At 34.4% G+C, this 20,171-nt stretch overlaps 2 protein-coding genes across 2 annotated transcripts in view; one reads left to right on the forward strand and one right to left on the reverse strand.

Moving 5' to 3' along the window:
* Window positions 1–611: 611 nt before the first annotated feature.
* Window positions 612–20,171, forward strand: part of LOC132059083 (SART-1 family protein DOT2) — a 93,262-nt gene continuing 73,702 nt past the window's right edge. The window contains exon 1 of the mRNA XM_059451569.1: window positions 612–615. The gene's annotated coding sequence lies outside the window, so the exon portion shown is untranslated. The remainder of the gene's footprint in view (window positions 616–20,171) is intronic.
* On the reverse strand, window positions 4,794–10,545 carry LOC132059078 (protein TWIN SISTER of FT-like). The gene is made up of 4 exons (XM_059451563.1): window positions 10,155–10,545; window positions 7,615–7,676; window positions 6,117–6,157; window positions 4,794–5,342 (listed from the first exon to the last, which is right to left on the reverse strand). The coding sequence occupies exons 1-4, from the start codon at window positions 10,392–10,394 to the stop codon at window positions 5,119–5,121; spliced, it is 567 nt and encodes a 188-aa protein (XP_059307546.1). The 5' UTR covers window positions 10,395–10,545; the 3' UTR covers window positions 4,794–5,118.

A 20,171-nucleotide genomic window follows, 5' to 3' on the forward strand; every position in this document is an offset into this window, starting at 1 on the left:
AATAATGATTCTTAAAAATGACAATAAATTGATAAAATTCCTAAAATAAGGATAATTATTGATAAATTGTCAAAAAATGCAAAAATGTGTAAAAAATGTCATTTCGCGCTCTTTAACGAATCGGGGGCTCCCAAAGCGTTAATTTTAAGCACGACGAGCCAAAACTAGATGTCAACCTTGTCCCTCTTCGACCGGAGATGATGAAAGAGTTTTCGGACGAAGACGTTGATGTGTAGCCGATTTTGGCTCGACGAAAAATTGCTAAAAGGATATGTACGGAGAAAGAAGCCAGATGTTGATAGAGCTTTGATAATGCTCTCCATCCGTCGGCAGGGTTGTGATAAAAAGAAAAATGATAAAAAGGGTAGGATTGTTCAGGGCCGAAAACATTCACGTACCCACGTCATCGCTTCCAAAATTGCCCCAGTGTCGAGCTACGAGACGCTGGGAGGGTGCAAGATTGTATACTTGTTGGGGAAAGAATGATTATCATTCCGATGTGACCGAACTCTGTATAGAGTTTCCTACATATCTCGTCCATCACGAGAATCAGGTCAATGTAGTTCGAAAAATGATAACTAATGGATGTTGTGGCAAATTTTGATCGTCCGATCAGAATTTTGCCCCAGTGTTGTTGGAGTGGTCCTAGCAAGTGTTGGACGAAAGACGGTCGTGCTTGAATTCGAGCTACCTACATATCCCTGTGATGGGAGTCAGACCGATTGTAGTTCGAAAAAACTTATTGGGGAGGAAAATGATCTATTGCTAGAAGGGCGACCGAACTCAGAGCCATGGATTGAAGTAGACTACAAAGTTGTATGTCGAGACCCTGATAAAAACATTGAGTTGTGTGCCGAAGCTTTGAATGTAGAGGGGTCCTGGATTGTGTGTGAGGACCTTGATGCATACTCCGGTTTATGAAGCATATTAAGTGGTATGAAAAAAGCTCTGGGCAAAAATTGAACAAAAACAAATGTTTTTTCCTCATGCTCCCGGAAATGGTCCTAGCAGGATCAACAAGATAAGACGTGCTACTAGATTTCTTAATAAAGAATTCCTTTTTGAATATCTTAGATTTCCTATATACCTAGGAAGAAAGAGGAATGAATATTTTGAGAAGATGCTTTCTAAGGTTATCAAAATACTAAATGGTTGGCAAAGCTATATGTTACCTTGACTTTGAGACTAATTAAGTTTAAGTTGCCTTTTAATGATGTTATTTGCGGGTCATGGAAGAGAAGTCCAATGGATTGCTTATGCTGTGCAAATCCTCAACCAGAGACCATCAAGCATCTCTTCATAGATAGTGAGCTCCGCTCAAAATTTATGGAAATCTTATGGTCAACCTATGGAGATCATAAAGGGAATAGTATTATCAAAGTAGAAACGAGTCATTCTACCAAGAGAGCTTCCTACAAAATTAGTGGCAGGACAAAGGAGGAAATGTTATTCACAAAATGATGATCCAAATCACACCTGTTGTGATATGCTGGGTGCTTTGGAAAACAAGATGCACTTGCAGATATGGAAGTCAAACAAGATTTTACATCAGGAGAATGGAGCAGTAGATCCTATGGCTAATAAGAGCCTCAATGCATAAATTTTTTCCTTCACACAAGATGGACATACCATGGGTATAGTTGTGTGAAAAAAAGTGGAGAGAATGAGGCACAAAACAACCATCAAAATTGTAACTTGGAGTTTTCCTAGGAGCAGTTGGATAAAGGTCAACACAGATAGAAGTTTCTTGAAAGAGAATGGAATAGCTAGGGACAACAATGGGAATTTTTGTTTGCCTTTGCTACATCAGTTCTATGCAGAGATCACAACATGGCATAAGCTTTGGCTACTAGGGATGTTGTTGGTTGGTGCAGAGACAGTGGATACTAACACATCATCATTGAGATGGATTCTCTTCTTATTGTAGATATGATGAAGAGCAAGAGCACTCAAAAGATGGATTCTCTTCTTATTGTAGATATGATGAAGAGCAAGAGCACTCAAAATCTTAACTTGAAGACCATTGTAGAGGATACTGCAGAATTGACTAACAATAGTGATGTCACTTTATTACACTGCTATAGATCAGCCAACAAAGTGGCTGATTATCTTGCTAAATTAGCCACAACATTGGGAGAACAAACTCTCTACAGCAGCTATGACCATCTGCCTTCTGGTGCTAAAAAAACTTTTTGCACTGGATAAAAGACAGATTCCTAACATGAGGATCAAATATGACAAGGCCAACTTTTTTGTTAGCTAAATACTTAGCCTTGGAACAAAGAGAATGTGCAACATGATATATAAACAGTCTCTTTGTTGTGTTTTTTAGATTGCACTGCAATCTGTGATGTATACATGGGGTATTGGTCTAGTACCCCCCATACTTTTTGTATTTCTTACATAAACAAATACATCAGCACCAGGAATTCAAACCTGGAAAATTTAAAAAAAAAAAAAGAATTCTCTTCTTCGTAATAGTACACATATCTTATTAAAATTTTGAATATGCCTTTGTGCACAGATAGTCAATTTGAGAATGATGATTTAAGGCATAGCCCGAGTTCGTATTTTTTTTTTTTGTAAGATTAACCGTTTCAAAATTAACTTCGAACACATGAATCTCATATTTCAAAATATAGTTGACATTAGGGTCTGAAGTTGAACTTGTCCTACCGTTAGACATGAATGTCTATTTGGTTTACCCAATAAGTAAATATTCTAAAGCTTTTTCTACTGGGGTCCTACCCAACAGTAAAGCTGTTTTACTAGTTCCATCCAATGGATTTTCTTATGGCAGTTAATTTGTGGCAACTAGTCGTCATTGGTCCTCAAGCATCTATCCAATTCTCCTTTCAAATAATGTTAACGTTCCAACGATCCGGTCTGATCCGATCAGATCATTATCCTCTCTGGTAGCGTCGCTAAGAATTTAGCAAAAAATATTTAAGATTTAACATATATGTATAAAAAATAACTTTAGATAGGACGTATGATAGGCTTGCAATGGAGAATTGGAGGAGAGGTACAAGTAGGCCGAAGAAGTATTGGGGAGAGGTGATTACGCAGGACATGGCAAGTTTTGAGCTTATCGAGGACAAAGGAGGGTATGGAGGCCAAGGATTAGGGTGAAAGGATATTAATAGGAATAGTAAGGATATTAATAGGAATAGTATCATTTTCCTTACCAATAGGATTAGTATTATTATCATCTTTGTTATTATTTTAGTATTCCCGTTCTTCGTATTCTTAGTTTTCTATTACTACTTGCTGTTTCTTCTGCTTCAGCTTTCTTACTATGATGATATTGCTATTGCATATGTTTTTGTAATTGTTATGTTGTTGTTTTACTTGAGCAGAGGGTCTATCGGAAACAACCTCTCTCCCTGTCAAGGTAGGAGTAAGGTCTGCATACATTGTACCCTCCTCAGACCCCACTTGTGAGATTACACTGAGTATGTTGTTGTATAAAAAATAACTTTAGATAAATACAATGTATTTTGTTTATATATATTATACTCCGGCCTCCAGACCAGATTGTTTGTCATGTTCCGCTTCTCCGGAATCAAATTATGTGAACTTTGACCAATATTTTCAGATTTATTTTTTATCAAATTTACATGAAAAAAGTTAGTACTTTTAGTTTAGTTTTTTAATATCTAAATTAATCGTAAAATATAGAATTGATCTAATCTAATCTAGTTTCGAAGATTAATCAAATAATTGACTCCCGAGAAGTAGAAAATGACCTAATTTGGGACGGAGGGAGGATAACTTTTCATAAAAGGTATCCAATTGACCATATGTGGCTATGTCATCGATCCCCTCCCTCTTCGATCTTCAATATTTTTTGTTATAATCATCTGGTATATATTCCGAATTCAACGTCCAATTAATTCAGATTCACATCGTCTAGTGTTTATTTAAGGAGTAAGCGCTCCCGAACAGAAATTTCTCCTACTCATTCTCAGAATTTGAACTCGAAACTTCTAATCAAAGATAAAAGGATTAATTCATCCCACTAAGTACCTTGGTAGTTCTCACTATTCATATTTTTTTTTTCTTCACTACTTCCTAAGTTCCTAATTTGCAGAAAATGTAGTACGGTAAATTTGTTCGTCTTGTATGAAAATCAAGTTCATTAGTTATAGAGTCCGAAACTTTTTTAACCCAAAAATTAACTTTTGGAACCAAACTAACCCCTTTGTACGCAAAAAAATATATTAAGTTCTATATAACATATTGATATTTCGAGATTTTGAAACATGACTAATCTTTGCCCAAAGTATGGAAAAAAACGTGATTTTGATAGCTTAATAAAAGAAAAGAAAAAAAAAAGGGGAACTGTTTCACGCACAGAATCTCTGCGTGAAGCCTACTTTGGTTCTTTTTTTTTTTTTTTTTTTTTTAATGGGTTAGTTTGGTTCCAAAATTTATTTTTTGGGTTAAAAAAGTTCCGGACTCTTAGTTATATTGATTTTTGCATCAGTTGGAAAACCTGAGTTCTCCGTATCATGTACTCCTTCGGTCATAATTATATAATGCATTTTTTTAATTAGTTCCAAAAATACGATACCTTTTTATATTTGAAAAGATTTTAATTTTAAATTTCTCATTTTACCCTTAATGAAATATAATTTATAGATACACAAATATTGATAACTTGTTTTAGACCACAAGTTCCATTTATTTTTTATTTTTTTTACTTTCTTAAATTATTATCTAATGAACTAACACCATGTAACAAAATTGACATTGATTAATGTAAGGTTGTAAATTGTAATACTATAAGAGAGAAGAAACTTTACTCTTTTCTTTACTGCTGTTCTATATATGTATATATGCAGTCACCGATTCTTTTTAGGATAACTGAAATTACACAAGATGACTACTACGACCTATATAGTTATCAATACTTGTATGCTATTGTTGTTTCTGATTATTTATAATGCATGCTTTTAATTATTTCTTGAATACAAATACTTCATAGTTGCATGCATGGATAATACTGACTAGTAAGATTCTATGCTGCTCGGATTCTTCAAAATATCAATTGCATGTCAAATTCTTCAAGGATTCGACATGAGATTCTGGAGAATCCGAAAAACATATGCAAGATTATACTCGACGGCCACCAGTACCATTTTCTCTTTGACAGTTGAAATAAACAGCAGCAACGGGTAATTCAAGATTATAGATCTTTGCAAAATCTCTTGTATTGAAATTCTGACGATTTTCTGGAGCACGGACAGATTCTCGACGCAATTGACGAAATAGCACAAGAACAAGTCGATGTATTCCCATTGTTGGTTGTGGGCACTCATAAGATACAACTTCATTGCCTAGAAGCACAATAATAAACAATCAAATATATAAAGGGTAAAGTTCAAAAATAGCCTTTTTCCGGAACTATTATTGAAAGAGATTTTAACATATTTGGCCATTCGGTCAAAACTAATTACATCTGCTAGTATATATATATATATATATATATATATATATATATATATATATATAGACACACACACACACACTCATTATGTATAAAATGTGTCTTAAATGTATATTATTACATTAATAAAAAAGCGAGCACATTTAAAGCTATTAGTTTGGGAGTCGGCTATAATGTGTGAAAATCCCTTTTTGGAATCCATGATACTTAAATCATGACAGTATCCTGGACTTTTTACTTGTTTAAGTTTAAAATTTATGACAGAGTTTTGCCATCAAGTGATTACTTTTCAGCGAAATTTTCAATCATGGGCTATTTTTTAAAAAGCAATTTGAGAAGTGACTAGCCCCTACAATTTTCACATATACAAAAGATACATAACAGTCAAATGTCCTATTTAAGTTTTGAGCGATTTAACCCTCAATGTTGGATTCTCTTTTTTCACCTTTAGCTCTCAAGGGAGAAAAGAAAATACTTGCGAGTTTAACTTCTAGTTACTGACTGTGCGAAAATATATTGCGAAATTATATTTACATAATCAGATTAGTTATTAAGTAATTACGGATAAATCACTTGATAAATATTAAATAATAGTAATATGTAAAAAAAAAATGTACTGAAAGTGCTGACAAACTAGTACTATGAATTAGGATAGAGTACGTACCAAAGCTCACTCCTGTGGTTGCTGGGATATCAGTGACCATCCTAACAAAATTAATCAGAGAACAATTTATAACTGTGTTACTTGAATAATGATTCTATATTTCATAGAAATGCAATTAATAATTAAAAGTTGAAGGGGGTGAATTTGAGACTTATTAAGGATGGAAGGGTAGTTACCATCCACCCTACCTGGCAGGGGCGTATGTAGTATTATAGATGGGGGTTCAATTGAACCCATAACTTTCAACGCGGCACATAAGTTTATGTGTAAAAATTTATTAAAATTGCAATAAATAGTAGACATGAACCCATAACTTTTAAAATATCATGGATTCAACGCTAAGAATCTTAAAAGGTTGAACCCATAAAGTTTAAATCCTGGATCCGCCTTTGCTACCAGCTACTTAAAATCTAATCCTCTTGGTATATATATCACCATTTCGACCAAGATACTATATCCAAATAGAATTGTTGCTTATATTCGAGGATAAATAGATAATTGATATCCATACGTATAATATTTAGGGAAAAGTATATCACAAAAGTATCTCTTATTAATACTTTAGGTGTTGTTGGAATTCAGTAGAAACGGTGTATCCAAAAAATTAATCAACTTTACTAGTATAGCTAGAGCACTTTAACGCCTCATTAGTTTTCATTAAGATTAAGACGTTTGAATCTGAATACACATCTGAATTATTAAGATGTTATCTTTAGGTCTGAATACTGAATGATTAAGACTGTTTGTTTTTCAATATCTGAATGTGCATAATGTATTTATTTAAACATAATAAATATACAATTTAAATTAAAAAGTAACTATATAAATAGTAGAAAATAAATACAAATTTAATAAAATAAATTATTTGATAAAAAAAAATGAAACATTTATGTTCACTAGTAATGATGGAGATGTTTTATAGTCGCGGTGGGTGTTGAGTGGTGGTGGAGGGGTGAGCGGGTGGTGGGTGGTTGGGGTGAGGGTTGGGGTTGGTGGGGAGTGGGGTTGGTGGTGGAAGGTGGGGGGTAGTGGGGACTAGGGGTGGGTGGTGTGGGGTAAGGGTTGGTGGTGGGGAGTGGGGGGTTGGAGTGGAGGGTGGGTGGGTGATGGAGTGGGGTTGAGGTGGATGGGTGGGTGGGTGTGCGTGGGGTTGAGGTGGAGGATTGGGGTTAGGATTGGAGCTGGTGATAAAAAAGTTTCATACAAAAATACTTTTTAATGATATTAAGACTTGGTTCAAGATCTTAATGATTAAGACCTATTCAGACCTAATAAGTGCTTAGATCTTAATGCAAACAAATACACTTAATGGCTTAAGGTCTGAACCATTCAGATTCAGACCTCCAATAAGTGCAAACAAATGAGGCCTAAGTCGGTTCTTAATTGCATGATATAATTGACTAAAGCCAGCACAAAAATCTGATAGTTTGCTACAAATTAGACACCTGTAATATTCTTGGCTAATTTTTTATTTTATTTTTTCAAAAAAAGAACTTACCAGTGTAAATACTCCTTGTGGCATGGGTTGCTTGGAGTTGGAGCATCAGGATCCACCATAACCTACACAAACATGAGCAGAAAAATTCTCATACACCCCTTGTAAAACGTTCAAGATTAAGGTGTGTTTGATATGACGGAAGTCTTATTTTCAGAAAATATTTTTCATGAGAGAGTCACTTGTTGATGTTTGCTCATTAGAAAATACTTTTAAGATGCAAACTTGGATTTTCCGTCATCAAAAGTGAGACAATGACTTCACTCACTTGTGGATGCACAAAAGTCATTTCACTCGTGACTATCTTAACTTTCAATTTCATATCATCACTAACACCAACCAATACTTAGACATTATTATCAATCCTTCATCGGAACACGATCTGATTTTTGTTAATATTGTTATCAATTTTAAATATATGTTTTCATTCACCTACCAAACCCCCAATAATATTTTAATTTTCATCTCAAAACATTTTTCAAGGAAAAGACTTTCGTCTCATTTAACGACTTATTAACTTTTTTGATGAAATGATCACACGTTTTAACTTAGCATCAAAGCAAACAGATATGATGTCTTCAAACGTCACTACCGCTCATAATAGAAAAAGTATTTTCACGATATGTGTACAAAATGAACAATAAAATTTTGTATATCAAAGCTATAGCCAGCTAGTGCAATATAGCAAAAACGATAGTGAGATTGTGTATATATATGTACTAGTGTCATTTGGCCCATGCTAAGTCCGGGCCCAAACTGACGTTAAAATTTTAATTTGTAGATATCTTTTAAATTTTTCTGCTTTTGCTGCTTTATTTTTTTAATATCAATCTGATACTTCGAAAGACTTCTAACTATTAAAGCACAAAAAAGTACCTGAAAATTAAAGAAAAGTATTTTTCTTAGTTTATATATTAGATTTTAACAAAAAAACAAAAAAAAACCACATTTGAAAGCTCTTCTAACTTCCATTTTACTTAAATTTTTTGAGATTAAAGTCTCTGATGATCCAAATTGAGTGTTCATATGTTAAATTAATTTCATTTGTTTCTTTGAATTGAATTCATACTGGGTAACTTATTTTTTACCAATGATATTACAGTATTCAATGTATGTCAAATATATTTGACGCGCAAATATTGTTGCATGATGAAATAAATAAAGTTAACTTACAAATAAATATAAATAATTAAAAGCCTTGATATTACAAGAATTTTTTGTAGATTCTTTCAAATTAAATAAAAAAAAAATACTAAAAAGTCAATAGAATTAATTGTTCTCACTTTAAGCTTTCTTTTACCTTCCAAAAGATGCATGTTAATAAATAACATTTTTTACCTTTTCTTAATTTAATAAACCATTTTATGAAATCTACATTATAATAACTTTTTCATGTTAAACGTAACTATTTTATCCTAAACTATATAAAATATTGATTATCCGATATTTTGCAAAATATTTTAATATTTAAGACAAAAGTAAAAAATATAATTTTTGCAATTGTCTAGTATTATTATTGTTTAAAAATCAAATTGTATTTTCTTTAACTACATTATTTTTTCAAACATTTTCAGAATATATAAAACTAATATTTTATAGTTACTCTTTTAATATAGTAAATAAATTTTATTTTAATAGTGTGCGCACATAAATTTATTAATTAACTACCGTACTTCGGAATTCATTTTTTCAATTGAGACGGAGGGACTGTAATTTACATATTTTGATACATTTTTGAAGTATTTAACAATGATATAAGTTATTTATATTTATTTTCTTAATTTAAAACTTAATCCAAACTTAAGTGAAATCCTTATAAATTACTTATGTCCCCCAGCATGTACGACATAAGATTGTAGGAGAAAATTAAAAAGAAATTACTAAATGGACGAATAAAAAATTAAAATAGCAAATGATAAATAACATTAATAAATAATAAATAGTATTATTAGAATAATATTTTAGTTCAATAATTAAGCCTATATTAAGATAGAATTGAATGACATGATAACTCTTTATGTGTCTATAATAAAGTCTTAAGGAAAAACATAATTTGAAATAAATTTAATAATATTTCTACATAAAAGATTCAAATATGTATGAGTATGCTTTGAGGGGACTCTATAACATTTTTCATAATCATCATTTTTAGGGGCATGAAAAAAGCCCTTAAAGTTTTCAAAATTTACCAAAATGTGTGAAGATTCACAAAGCCACTAAAATTTTAATTAGGGGTAAAAAGAGTAAATAAAAATTTACGTGAAGATTACAAAAAATAGGTATTCTCCCTTATATATAGTAGTAAAAGTAAAATAATGAAAAGTAGACAATAAAATTTAAAAATAAATTTGACCTTAAAAAATAAATTCGGGACCTAGAAGTAATTAATTGAAAAGTTTAACATTAAATTGAAAACTTTTGTGAGGACTACAAATACCCCTTGATTGTCCCTTATATATATATAATATATATATATATATATATATATATATATATATATATATATATATATATATATATGATATGAGAGAGAGAGAGTATACCAGAGTGTAAAAAGTGCGAAGATCATCCCCTCCAACTTCAACCCTTGGTGGGTTGATAACCATAGAAGGCCTCAAATCACATCCATTTTTAACATCCCTATTGCTATAAACAACTCTTAGGCTAATAGACCTTGTGAATGGATCCAATACATCACCTATCACGCCAGCAAGTTCCAAAGTATCTCTTCCTCTTTGCATGATGAATAATTGATGAACACTATACAAAGAGTCATTGATCATGAGCTAGCTAGAAGGGTATTTATACACGCTAGTTATCTGTACAAGAATCTAAGTTAACCTCTTTTTTTTCCTTTCTCCAACTTGATGATAGCCCTTTTGCTTGGTACGTTGATCCACTTGCAAATTCAAAGGAGAAACAGAATCTTGTATCAATTCCACACGTCTGAGGTCGGCCTATAGCCACAGAATGGCATGCATACTATTTAATAATTAAGCAATCCCTTTATTTACTTGCATTATCTGTGCCTCGTGAGTTTATTAATCCATATCTCTAAGGAATTTCACATAAACACACGAGTTTCACAAAGTTGTGAAGGAAAATATTTTATTGATAAACTCTACGAATCTCTAAAATATCTCTTATTCTTTCTTGTTCTCTCTTGGTATGGAAATAGCTAGTAGCACCTGTATTTATATAGTAAGAAACCTACTTTAACTCAAAACAGGAAAGCTCATTCTTATACTAATTTGATTATAAATTCTAACTAGACATGAATTTAAAATACCAAATCCTAACCAATTTTGGTTTTTTACAATTTTGAATTATTATTTCCAACATTCTCCCGTAATTCAAAATTGTATATCTCATTCTTGATCCACTTGTCACCATCTTCAAATTACTGAGGCACTTGTTTTCAACCCATCATTAATTGTTGAAGCACTTTCTCTTCAACCGTCACTCACCATCTTCCAATTTTGTTGAAGCACTTGTCATCAACCCCACTTGTTTTCAACCCTATTAATGCACTTGTCAAGAACACCAAATTTTTGTTGAAGCACTTGCCTTCAACGCGTTGATGCACATGTCACCAACACCAAATGTTGTTGAAGCACTTGTCTTCAACCCCGTTGATGCCCTTGTCACCAACACCAAATTTTTGTTGAAGCAGTTGTCTCCAACCCTGTTGGTGCACTTGTCACCACCCTTTTTTTCAACCCACTTCTCCAATTTCTAGAGAAGATTGTTCCTTCCTCTTGTGCAAATTTGTTTGCACCTCTCTGCAATATTTTTTTCAAGAATTCTCAGCATGATTATTGTTCATGCATCTATCATTGGCCCGACGTTTGCCAATATATTCATTGGCCAGACGGGCGGCATATATGGGTTATAGCCGCCCGCCGGTAGCGGAAGCTATTTGATTCTTTACAAGGATCGTAGAAGCTCTGATACCAATTTGAAGGAAAATATTTTATTGATAGACTCTACGAATCTCTAAAATATCTCTTATTCTTTCTCTTGTTATGAAAATAGCTAGTAGCATCCCTATTTATAATAGTGAGAAACCTACTTTAACTCAAAACAGGAAAACCTATTCGTATACTAATTTGATTATAAATCCTAACTAGACATGAATTTAAAATACCAAATCCTTACTAATTTTGATTTCCTATAATTTTGAATTATTATCTCCAACAAGTTGTAAGCGCAAATCCCCATGTTCTTTTCTTCTTTGTGGAATGCAAGAGTATGAATTATGTATATTAGTGATAATAAAATGATCATCGGACATAATTCAAACCTCGAAAACTAGCTCGTAAGATGAAGCATGTTCACGACTATATAAGGAGACAACTACATATTCTCTCAATTAATGTGGGAATGATAATCTAATACCCAGTGCACGTTTCAGCCTAGCTACTGACATGTGAATAACATAACATGGGGGACTCAATATTGAGTAAACCAAGATATGGATGAGTCTGGCTATGAAATCAATATAAGAAAATAAAAATTGGGTCTAACTGGGAAAGAACGACAGGGTCTCTAGACCATCTAATGAAGAATAAGAGGACATCAAAATTGAAGCGTTAATTGTGGGTACAGAGAAAAAGAAGTGTGGAAGAGAAATAGTCGAGCTTATTTCCCTTCGCTTCCTGGCCCAAAGCAGTACGGTCTTTCGTGGCAAAATCAAGGATTTGATGCTTCTTGCTATGCTACTTATTAACTATATAAATTCATTTTGCTTAGTAATATATATATAAAAAAGTAATATATATAAAAAAAATTAGCTCATAAATTAAGGATTGCTCAAGACCATATTAGGAGACAACAATATGGAATAATCTAAAAATCATTGTTAAATCAATTGAGTTATAGTGGGTTCAATTGAAATACTCCCTATGTCCCAATTTATTTGACACTTTTTGAGTCAAATTTCTTAATTTTGACCGTGTGTTTGAACATAGAATTTTTAAATTTTTCGAAATAAAATTTATATGTTTGAAAAACTTCGTAAAAAGTACTATAAGTCACCATAATAAATAATTTAAAATATTTAAAAGTCATATGAAAAAATTATGGTCAAAGACCAACTCATTTGACTCTCGAAAAATGAAACGTGTTAAATAATTCGGGACTGAGGGAGTAATCATTTTCGACATATATCACATAGAGTATATGTGCGTGCATGCGTAAAACTCTGGAAAATACTATAAATATTAACTTTTGAATGCATATTCTTAAAAAGGTGCCCGAAATGTTGATTCCATTAGCATAAACCACAGACGCTATATCTGGTATTAAGGGTGTCAAGTGGGCCGGGCCGGGCCATTTAAACGTGGGCCACAGGGGGGCGGGTCGGGGCTGGGCCGTAAGTTAGGGGGCTGGGCTTGGAGAGGGAAAAGGGTGTCCGGCCCCACCACCCCGAATAGGGGCTACACCTCTGGCTAACCGGGCCGGGCCGGATTATAGTTAGTGGGACGGGCTTTTTTTTTTTTTTTTTTTTTAAGTTCTAATACAAAAATAGACATTTACATTTACTAATAATAATAAAATTAACATTTACATCTAATGATAAAATTGCTAAATTAAAAAAAAAAGTTTAATCATCATCAAATTCAAAAAAGTAGCCGTTGTAAATTTAAAAAACTAGTCGTTGCTAATTTTATTTGAATCCCTAAATTTATGAATAACTTCACTTTGGTCATATTTTCAAACTATAAATACCCTTCCATTCTTTTTCATTTTCACACAATTCTTCCACAATTCTCTCTTTATCTAAATTTGTTATTCAACTAGTGTACATTACTTCACCTCCACCTTCTCCTCGAGTTCGAAGATCAACTTCATGTACGGTGTGAATGCATTTTGAGCGAGTAAATGAGGAACATGTTAAATGTCAACATTGTGGTGACATATATCTCCACAAGTCCGGAGCGTCGGGTATTAGCCTATTAGAGGGGTGGGGGCTGAGGGGAATACCGGTGTGTTGCGTAGACACTTGTGAAAAAGCATGAAATTGAACTGAATGATTTATCAAAGGTATATTTGTTAAGATAAGTACTATCACAATCTAATATATACTATATATCGAAAAAAATATATCAACGGTATATTTGTTGAGAAACAAGATTGTCTAGCTTTAAAATACAATTTTAAAGAAAACTAAAGTGCTCCGTAAAAAGAGACTCCTAATTTATTGGGATACAATGTTTTTAAAATACTTATTATTAGTAATAAATGTAGTACTTATCTTTCTTTTTTTTTAATTATTTTGGAAACAGCCGCCCTACCTTTCAAGGTGGGGATTAGGTCTGCGTACACTCTACCCTCCCCAGACCCCACATGGTGGGATTATACTGAGCTTGTTGTTGTTGTTGTTGTTGTTGTTGTTGTTGAAGTGGTCCGGGTTTACCGAGCAGGGTTCGGGCTGGCCCGGCCCCCTTGACACCCTTATCTGGTATCAAATTCCGTATACGTAATATCTCCAGAATTCATGGTGTTGACACCCAATTTTGCCCCTCCTCTATTCCAATTTATTTTGTTCGGGACTTCTAAATTTATTGACGAACTAAACACTTTATTTTCGCTATTATTAATTTTCACTATTTTACTATCGATGTTACTAGCATTGCTTCATCACAACTTTCAAAATGGTTCGTCGTCATTTGATTTTAGGATTTGTACTCGTTAAATTAATTTTACTTTATTAAATCCTTTACTTTCTACATACTAATTATTATTCATCCTCACATAATGTATATTGTACTAGTTGCTAAATTAGAAGCCCAAACAAATAATTAAGTGGAGGAGAAATTTCAGCCAAATAAATAGGGCCCAAACGAATTAATTAACAGCCCACATTTCGGACCAATACAGACCAGCCCAACATCTCTACCCGAACCGGCCCACCTCCTTTCAAAACCCACTCATCAGTTCCTAAACCTAATCCCTCAACCAGCCGCACTTCATCCCTCTCTCTCTCCCTACTCTCTCTCTCCCTCTTCTCCATTTTAGCAAACCGCAGTGGCCCTTTAGTCGCGAGCAGTCCTGTCTTTCCATTTCCACACAAGATTTGTCCTTACGTCTGAGTCGTTCTACGTTGAACAGAAAAAGGCTTTCCCATTTTTGCTTCGAAACACAGCAGATCCTCAAAGGCCAGAGTGGTCGAGCTGTTTTGGTATAATACTCAAGTCAAAATCACGTGAGGAAGCCCAACGTTCGGATTAGCACGAAATTTTCTGATTCGATTTTGAATCTGGGTTTCAAATCCCGCCCAAAATCGAACCTCGAAACCCTAACTCATCCTATAAATACCATCTTATACTGGTAGCCGAGGGGGGAGGAGATTCAATTTTTTCGATATTTCCGACTGTTATTCAAAATCTTGGATTTGTTGAAATTGGGTTCTTTTCGGGTTTCAAAAACAGTAGCCGTACATTACTCTAAAACATCTATATTCTCATACAATCAAATTTTGGGCTCTATCGAAGCACCGTTCGTCGCGTTCGAGTTCGAACACATATTCGAGACCTTCGACGCCCCGTTCATCGCACCACCAACAGTAAAATCTAATGCATTTCGACTCGTTGTTCCGTTAGAATTCCGTTGCTATAGAAAATCATGTTATGATGCCTTGTTATTATCATTTCACTCAAATCCGTGCTTACCGTTCGTCGTTAGGTTGGTTTAGATATCAGCACATCTTATGTTTGTTATTGCTGTGTGATCTTGTTCCAGCATGTGTTTGTATACTTTTATGTTTTAGATTAAATTCCAAGTATGGAGTCTCATGTTTGTCATTCTTGTTTCGTCTAATTAGTTTAGCATGTATCTATGAATTTGTTTGGTTTCGGCTGTCGGGCAGAGGTATCGAGCACGTTGCTTGTTCTTAGGATTAGTTAGTTGGATCTGTTTCGGTCTAATCGCTAGGATACCAATGAGCATGCATATTTGCGTTTCTTGAATTAGTTTGGGTTGTATGTATGGACACCGTAATCGCTTAATTAGTAATCATATGTTGATATGACCCTATAAGGGTGGACTTTGTATGCAACTAATCGTTTTCCTCAAATTGGGTCCTCTGTTAGTTGAAGTTGTCTCTTAAGGGCATAATATGTTGTAAACGAATATTACTATGTTTAAGTGGATGATTTCAAGCTGTAAAAGGGTATTTGCTGCCTTACCTATGATTAGCATAGGTAGCTGATTGCATTAGTATGTCCTGTGCTACTGCTATGCGTATACGAAGGGGTGTGATATCCAAACTGTGATTCTAAATATTTCCTTTGGCCTGTCTGTGTTGGAGCTGTCCGGAAATTACTTATGTGGCATGGTTTGTGGCCTCTATTTGCTTAGTTGAACCACTGAAAATAAACTAAGAAATTTTACCAATTACATCATGTATACCTTGTATATCCTTGAGCAAATTGATAGCCGTATGTGCCAGCTTTGAACAGTTCTTTGAGTGTACGATGGTTTTCTTTGCTACATGGTTGCTGGCATATCATGTCAAAAGAAAGACACTGTTAGAATTTACTCCCTTTAATTTCTATAGTATGGTCCATTTCTAAATTCTTTCTACTTAACTGGTTAAACACACTCATGAAAATTCTGGGCATTCATACCCCCTGGATTTCGTAGATAAAGAGGCTCACCATATTAAATATGACTTCTTTTCCCTGAAAGTGGAAATTTGTTTGATTAGATGTGGCACAATCCCGAATCTGTTCATTTTCGTTGTGACTTAGTATACGTTTGATTAAGTCAGTTCAGTCCCTATGCTATTCAATCTTCTTTTTGTTTGTGTTCTTCTATTATGCCCTATTTGTTTTGAAGCCGGTAGATGAAATCATGTTGGTTTTGATTGAAAGGATTCTCATTCCGCGTGCATCCTATGTTTGCTCTTGTTTTAGAATGAAGCAAGTGATTCCTTTTGCCATCGAATGGCATTCATGCGCGGCAAAAGCACCTTTAGATCGAGATGGTTGCCTATGTGTGAAATATGTGTTTACTCTATTTTTATGGTTAGTATCATATAGACATATATATTCCGTATTCAATTGAAGCTTAGATGAGCATATAGGAATTTGGTTTAAAAGGGGACATCGAATCTTAAAACATTGTAAGTGTTTATTGCTACCATGTCTAGGTGCTATTTGCTTGTATACTAGGCTGTAGTAGAATCATGTATATGAATGTATATGCAAAGTATATTGAATATACACAGGATATACATAACCGACTGAGCTGTCTTAAGTTTATATTTTATGTATTTAACCATGTTCCTTGATTATATACTAATTCCTTTTCCTTTATCTTATGCATGAACATCGCGTATGAGTCCGAAGGACTCGTCTCCCGCATTCGGTGTTGGGCCGAGGTCCAACGAAAATATCATTCCCTCTTTGTCCAGTTCTGTCCGCAGCCTATGTTCAAAAGAAAGAAACGAGTTTCGGGCCAAAGCCCAACAGCAAACAGTCGCAGCAGATCTCTAAAATGGGCTGAGCCCATTTAATTTAGTTGTTCCTTTGTTTTATTTTGTGCATTTAATTTGAATTGTGCAACTAATACTTTACCTTGTTTGTCTCTTCTTAGCTTAGGTGAACTCCAAAGAATTAGTAGGTTTAGTTTTAGCGTAATGAGTAGTTAATTTAAAAGAGAGCTAATAATTAATCCATAGGTTTCATTCCCCTTTTTATGTTAAATTATTTATCTATACTATATATTTTTATTTAGAATAATTGATTTTTAAAATAGCACAACTATATATTTTGAGTTAAAAGAATCGTGATTCGCTTTTATTATCTTAAAACTTTCTAGATGTCACTAATTTATAAGTATTAATCCAAGTATGCTTTATAAACAGTATTTTTAAGATTTATTCAGCTATGTATACTTTAGTCTAAAATAACCGAATAAAGTCAACAAAAGAAAACTCACTTCTTTTTGAATCCTATTTATACATCGCATTTTTCTACATTCTTTGTAATATGGTTTATCCAAAGTTCAAAACTGTTAAAATTTCATCTAAAAAACTATTACTTATATGCAAATTATCCTATTTTCTACAAGTCTTATTTTAAATAACATTATTACATCATTACATCTTACTTTAAAATTTTAGCAATATACTTATAAGTTATTTTCCAAAACATTTAAAATGTCACATTTACACTATTAGCCTAATTAAATTTAAGTCTGGTCGGCTAACTATTGTTAATGGAACTTAGAGGATGCCTAATACCTTCCCTCTAGGTTAGTTGAACCCTTACCTAGATCTTTTTGGTTTCGTTGACTTTAAATCAACTTTAGATAATTACTTTAATTAACCTTAGGTGCCCTAATTCACCGTAAATAATTAGGTGGCAACTCCCGTACTTTAATTAACCCCGGAATTACCGGGATGTTATAAACTATTTTGACCTAGGTTAAAATAGGGTATGTGTCACGACCCAAATCATGGATCATGCGGGCACCCACACTAACCCTCCCTGGTGGGCGAACCCTTCAGATAACTACCTTAATTTGATATAACATGCGGAATAAATACTTTTATTATAAGAAATTTCCAAAATCGGGTCTAGACTCATAAAGAGCTTAAGAAGTTTACAATTTGAATAGATAACGGAGACTAAACCGGATACGACTTCGTTTAAGGATAAGAACAATGTAAATCTAAGGAGAGACTGCGGGTTGCAATAGCTCACCCAAACGTCTTTGACGAATGCCTCAAAACGGTCGTGAGACTCTAGAACATCACACGAAAATAACTACCTCCGAGAGGAGGTGTGGAAAGTAGTATGAGCACAACACTAGGCTTCGTAGGTATCATAGGCCGACAATGGTTAGTTCACGCATATAAACAAGAAGCAACTAACAAGTAGCGAGATAAGTAATCAAACACGATCACACATCTAGCACGACGAGAAAGTCTTGCATTAACGATAGTCGGGGATCCAATATCTCGATTATAAGCCTAGGAGAATTACATAAACCTCGATTCCATCCAACCTTTAAAAATAAATATCACAAAAACAACTCGGAATTCACAAATCAAGAATCAATCGGAGAATGTGCCATGCAATGACATGAATGACCATTCAAATGGGTCTATGCGATGCAATGTCGTGCTATGTAAATGTTATGCAATGCGGTAGTCACCTCTCCACTCCACTCAGGTACACGCGTGTTATGGCAATGCCTCATAGTCATGACCCATGGGGGACCGCATGAAGTCCATGTACCACTCGCTCGAGATATAACCTCGGATCACGGAGCACACTCTCACGATCGGCAAAGACCTCGGGCATCGGACACTCCGCGTTCCCGGCGAGAAACCTCGGGCAACAAACACTCACGTCTCTCTTTTACCCTGTCGGCAAAGACCTCGGAGTCTCGATCACTCTCCTCACCATTATAACAACATAAAGGTAATATGAAAGCATGTCATGCATGATATCGATCTCGGCTATATCACCAATATGCGATAAACAAGTACGAGTCATATTATTGCCCCGGCTCGATCATCAATATTACCCTTCCCTTTCATAAGGTGAGGGAGCTAGTATGTGATAAAGATACAATTAGGTGATAATTACATCACATAGCACATAGAATATGGGATGCATGCCTCGCATGGAATCAACCTCGATAATCACGCAATCGGCGGTTTCAGATTCGTACTAGGGATTGCAATTCAATATTCGGAATTCTCGGTAATAGCCTTCCTCTTCCATATGACCGGTGGGATAACAGAGAGAGAATTATATCAAATACATGAAATCACAATACAATGACGAAACCACATAACAATATCGTAATAATGGCGACGAACCCGCCATGATATTACAATAATGGCGACAAGCCGCGCATGATATCACAATAATGGCGGCAAGCCACTGTAGTGGTAATACCCGACCTAGATGGAATTTACCTCACGCACCAGCCAGAGGGCCTATGTCATTTCTTTCGTCAATCACTTTACTATTTACATACGTTTCGCCTAATAGGATACAGACGCATAAATAGCCGTAACCTACCTCGATGGGAACGGGTGTCACGAACTTTCACGCAGCTTTCCTTGAAGTGCTTCCGATCGGACCGGGTCTTTAGTGCTTATTCGTCATAATATGTGTACGCTACCTGCAATAATACTTTAACCTATATTAAGACGCCAACAACTATGGTTAGTACGGGAGATTCAAGCGTATTCTAACGTTAGTAACTCCTTTCTAGATGTTTAGCGTCGATGTTTTCTCTTGTATCTAAACCAACCACATACTACGGATACAACATCAATAATTATGTGTTCAATACCAATCAGGACAGCCCATACCTGATATTCTAAACAACCACATTCATAGCATGCAATAACGATTCACATACGGTTTCGACATCCTCGAGTTACTTTTATTAGTTTGTAGCCTTAACGTTTGCATGTAACAACTTATAACGACCCATCCAACATACAATATGATGTATACTCTTAACTTATAATTATTCTTTCCAACTTAATGCCAAAATCCAAAGTTCCCTACCCAACTTCCCAGCGTCTC

This window comes from Lycium ferocissimum, chromosome 6 (genome assembly GCF_029784015.1).
Source record: "Lycium ferocissimum isolate CSIRO_LF1 chromosome 6, AGI_CSIRO_Lferr_CH_V1, whole genome shotgun sequence".
Classification (NCBI taxonomy): domain Eukaryota; kingdom Viridiplantae; phylum Streptophyta; class Magnoliopsida; order Solanales; family Solanaceae; genus Lycium; species Lycium ferocissimum.